The sequence below is a fragment of the Morone saxatilis genome, unplaced genomic scaffold (assembly GCF_004916995.1).
Source record: "Morone saxatilis isolate NCDOM2014 unplaced genomic scaffold, NCSU_SB_2.0 Contig21, whole genome shotgun sequence".
Taxonomy (NCBI): Eukaryota; Metazoa; Chordata; class Actinopteri; family Moronidae; genus Morone; species Morone saxatilis.
Genome location: NW_023339774.1, coordinates 20,801,789 through 20,806,153, shown reverse-complemented (window position 1 = coordinate 20,806,153; position 4,365 = coordinate 20,801,789). Strand labels below are relative to the sequence as shown.

Here is a 4,365-nt window from a genome sequence, read left to right as displayed (position 1 = left end):
ATCCAAAACGCATCATGTTAGGCTATATTATTAATGTGCGGTTGTTGGAAAAGTAATTCACTTGTATATAAAGTGACGCTAGAAGTTAGGCTTATAACTTCGAGCCAGGTTGCACCAACTTAAAATGTTTGCCTACGTTTAATGCATCCGGCAGTAATGTTGGATACATGTAAGGTATTAATACAGTGAGATGACCCTCTGAAAGAAGATGATTTCGGCGGCGTAGCTGTCTGACCTTAAATTTGATACTTAAAGTTGTTCTTAATACATATTTTGCTTGCCGATCCACAATTCACGGCGGCCGAGCGTCAGAGCGCGGACCACGGCTCCCCCCAGCCTAGCGAGTGAAGTCACACGAACCATATTTCAACATTTTAGAAACTTAACTGTTCGTTACTCTATAGAATATGGCGGGCGGGGGCGATTACAAAGGATAGACAGAGGGAAGACCTAAACGCCCCAATAAACGCACTTTTTTTTGCCATCAAACCTGTCTTTTGTATTTTTGTCTAATTTGGGTTTCTTAATTACTGTCTCACATGGTCTGCCTCGCATGTTTAAATGTTTGTGGAGTGACTATATAACCAGTTACATGGTTACTCAGGTACTGTATGCTTACAGGGTTACTTTAAAATACAGGTTTGGCGGCACTCAGGGGCTTAGGATGTTGAGACGACTGAAGTGCGTTAGTATTCGTCGAGCATTGGATGGTAGAGCGGGTAGAAAGAAAACAGGCTATTAAGACAGTAAACTGATAATTCACAACCTACATTTAAAATGAAAATGATGTTAAAGCATTCTTTGACTGCCACCAATGTGGAGAAATTTTAACAAGTGTACAAATTTCCTATTTGTACCTCACAAGGTAGCATCTTTTCTCTATATTAACCGTGACAGTGAAAACAGGTACAAATAAGGAATTTATCTCGTTTGAATTCTCTCCACATTGGTGCAGTAAAAATGCTTTAGTATTTAAGTATGTTTCTTTATCATCAGGGGCGCATGAAACACTCTTGGATGTAACATTTTCTCTTAGAATGTAGTTCTGATTTATAAGCTTACGGCTTCTAATACCTTTATTTTGAAAACCGGAAGTAAAAATACGCGCGTTTCTCCGCATTTACCATAATGCTGAGAATATAACAATTATATATATTATATATGTGTGTGAGTAATATTAGTAGTTATATAGTATATAGAGTATAGTATAGTATATAGAAATAGTTATTCCGTAAATAACATTTAAAAAACGAAAAAAATAAAAATCCATGTGTAGGCGGAACGATACTCGTGACTTCGGTTCCCACCCGGGTTGTAAACATCAGCGCACCCGGAAGTAGGAGCAGCGTGGAGGGTTAGCCGAGCAGTGGCTAACGACTGTAGCATAAAACTGAGTTTAATGTTTAATTATCCAACATGGACAACAGCACAGACGGGACGTGGCTCAGTTTACCGGTTAGACTCAACGAGAAGATTCTACAGACCATCGACGAACTCCAGTTCACACACATGACACCTGTACAGGTAACTGTAACACTTAAACTGCATTCATGCAACAGCTTAGCAGTAACTGTAAGCACCTGGTACAAGTAATGTAACACTGGTACAGGAACTGTAACACCGTAAGTAGCCGGATTCTAACACTGTACAGGTAACTGTAACACTTAAATCTGCTTCAGTTTACACCTAATTTGATTTCTGATTATCTCCTCCTCCCAGTCTGCTTGTATCCCGCTGTTCATGAGGAATAAAGATGTGGCTGCTGAGGCGGTAAGAGTTTAATTTAACTACATTTTCACTTGTTTTGTTACTTTAATGTAGTAATTATAAATTATGATGTATTTTTAGGGATTGAGTAGATTTTTAGCTCCACCTTTACCAACTGTAACATTAAAATAACAATTACACGTTAATGCATCTCTAATTAAATCCATATATAATGTACATTATTCTGAAATGAGCCATTCTGCATAATACTTTAAAGGTTTATCAGTTAACTGCAGGGTTCATGTGTAATGTGTGTGCATCTACAAAACCTGGAGATTTAGAGACCAGTTTTCTAGTCACCTGGAAATGGATTAATATGACCAAATATCCTGGAAATAATCTGCGTTGTTCTGGGAAATGTTTTATTGTATTTTAGCCTAAATTATCGTAGGCAGTTCAGACTAGATCGGAAAACGCATAGTGTCCCATAAACAGCAAGTTCTGTCCTGTATCGTGAAGAAAACTCCTAGAAAATGTTCTGGAAAGGTAAAGTTTTGGTTTTCCAGGTTGTGGAAACTCATTTTCCAGCATTACACTTGCTTTTTGCCAGCCCTTTTCATTCATCGCTGCTCTAAAAGATTGTCTTATTGGACTGAAACTTACATTTTCTGTCTAATAGTAGGATAAAAAATGTCCTTAAAGTTTCCCACAGTCGAAGATGAGCTTGTTTTATTCAACCAACAGTCCGAAACCCAAAGATGTGTGACCAATAAAAGCTTAAAATCCAGACATTTGAGAAGTTAGAACCAGCAAATGTTGCAAAAAGCCAAATTTGAATAATGTGCAGCTCACTTACTGTCCCATCATTGCAGGTGACTGGGAGCGGAAAGACGCTTGCTTTTGTTATTCCCATTATAGAACTGCTCCTGAAGAGAGAGGAGAAGCTAAAGAAGATGCAGGTGAGGATGAGACTGAAAATACGAGATGTTTGTGTTTACGTTGAGATCTCGTGGTCGGCTGAGAGCGTTGATCTTTACACGGTGTTTGCTGCAGGTTGGCGCTCTGGTGGTCACTCCCACGAGAGAACTGGCGCTTCAGATCAGTGAAGTGATGGAGAAGTTCATTCAGAAATTCCCGCAGTTTACGTAAGTACAAAGTCACCAAAGAGGACCTGAATCTTCCTGATTCTCAACCTTTTTTGAACACTAGTTAAAAATCATTCTTCTGGAGCTTTCACGGTCGTCATGTCATGATAACTCCAGAAAAAACTAGATTATTTTACCAAAAATAACCCATAAAATGCAAATTTCTCACTGCAGATCCCTTTAAGAAAATGAATCTGTCCTTGCACCTTCTCTGTTTTCTTCTGGAGTCCAGAGCTAATATTGCTAGAGACACTCAAGATTTGTAGCCACTGCTATTGAGATTTGGTTAAATCTCGAGGAAAAGGCTCCAGGTCAGAAGTAACGTGTGACGCACATTTTAGTTGACGAAGCGGTTACATTTCTATCTGCAACTTCAGCTCCTAGATGTCACTAAATTCTGCACACTGGACCTTTTTTTAAACCTTTCGTCCGTTGGTGCTGAAACGACTGCGCCCTCCTCCCGTTTTGTGTCAGTTAACCATGTTGGTCTTGATCCTAATGCAGCGTGTCTGTTGGGTTTTACAGGCAGATTTTATTGATCGGTGGCACCAACCCGATAGATGATGTGGAGAAGTTCAAGGATCAGGGGTAAGTGATGGTCACAGATAAAGCCGGACTGAGCTGTTTTATCGGAAACGTTAGTCAGACTCTCCAGATAAACTTCTTTTTTTTACTTTTGTACTGAGCCAGGCTAGCTGTTTCCCACTGTTTCCAGTCTCTATGCTAAACTAAACTAACCAGCTCCAGGCTGTAGTAAAATATATTTTTAAACCTTTTTTTAAATAGTGTTTAACTACACCATCAGTATATTAAACCACGGGGCTGCCATGACAACTCAGCGTCCAATGAGAGAAAAGGAAGACACACAGTAATGAGTGTTTCTCCTGATGGTTTCAGAGCGAACATCGTGATTGCGACACCGGGCCGTTTGGAGGATATGTTCAGGAGGAAGTCAGACGGTTTGGACTTGGCCAGCTCAGTCAAGAGTCTCGATGTTCTGGTCCTGGACGAGGCCGACAGACTGCTCGACATGGGTTTTGAAGCCAGGTAAGAAATTAGCTCCTTTAAAAAAAAAAAAATTTAAAAAAAAGAAACTTTAATTAGACGTACGTGTATTTAAATTGTGTTTTAGGTCTTTGGGCTGCTGACAGAGTCTGTGTGTCTGTGTGTCTGTGTTTGTGTATCCAGTCTGAATACCATCCTGGGCTACCTGCCTAAACAGAGGCGTACGGGCTTGTTTTCGGCCACTCAGACGCAGGAGCTGGAGAAGCTGGTGAGGGCCGGCCTCAGGAACCCGGTTCGCATCACCGTCAAGGAGAAGGGCGTCGCTGCCACCTCCAGCCAGAAGACGCCCGCTAGACTCTCCAACTACTACACTGTGAGTCGGCTCAGTCTGGGTCTGTGAAGTGAAGCCAATACAGAAGTGTCTTAAACCTTTATCTCTCTAACGGCCAGCAGGGGGCAGCTCCATTACCATTCAGTCTTATGGAGAAATGAGTCGACTTCTCAGTTG

General features: G+C 40.8%; 1 protein-coding gene across 1 annotated transcript in view; it reads left to right on the top strand.

Annotated features, from left to right (window-relative positions):
* Window positions 1-1,304: 1,304 nt before the first annotated feature.
* Window positions 1,305-4,365, top strand: part of ddx55 (DEAD (Asp-Glu-Ala-Asp) box polypeptide 55) — a 9,755-nt gene continuing 6,694 nt past the window's right edge. The window contains exons 1-7 of the mRNA XM_035667883.1: window positions 1,305-1,524; window positions 1,720-1,770; window positions 2,580-2,666; window positions 2,761-2,852; window positions 3,378-3,440; window positions 3,750-3,899; window positions 4,041-4,230. Coding sequence (XP_035523776.1) covers window positions 1,417-1,524; window positions 1,720-1,770; window positions 2,580-2,666; window positions 2,761-2,852; window positions 3,378-3,440; window positions 3,750-3,899; window positions 4,041-4,230 — 741 coding nt within the window. The 5' untranslated portion in view covers window positions 1,305-1,416. The remainder of the gene's footprint in view (window positions 1,525-1,719; window positions 1,771-2,579; window positions 2,667-2,760; window positions 2,853-3,377; window positions 3,441-3,749; window positions 3,900-4,040; window positions 4,231-4,365) is intronic.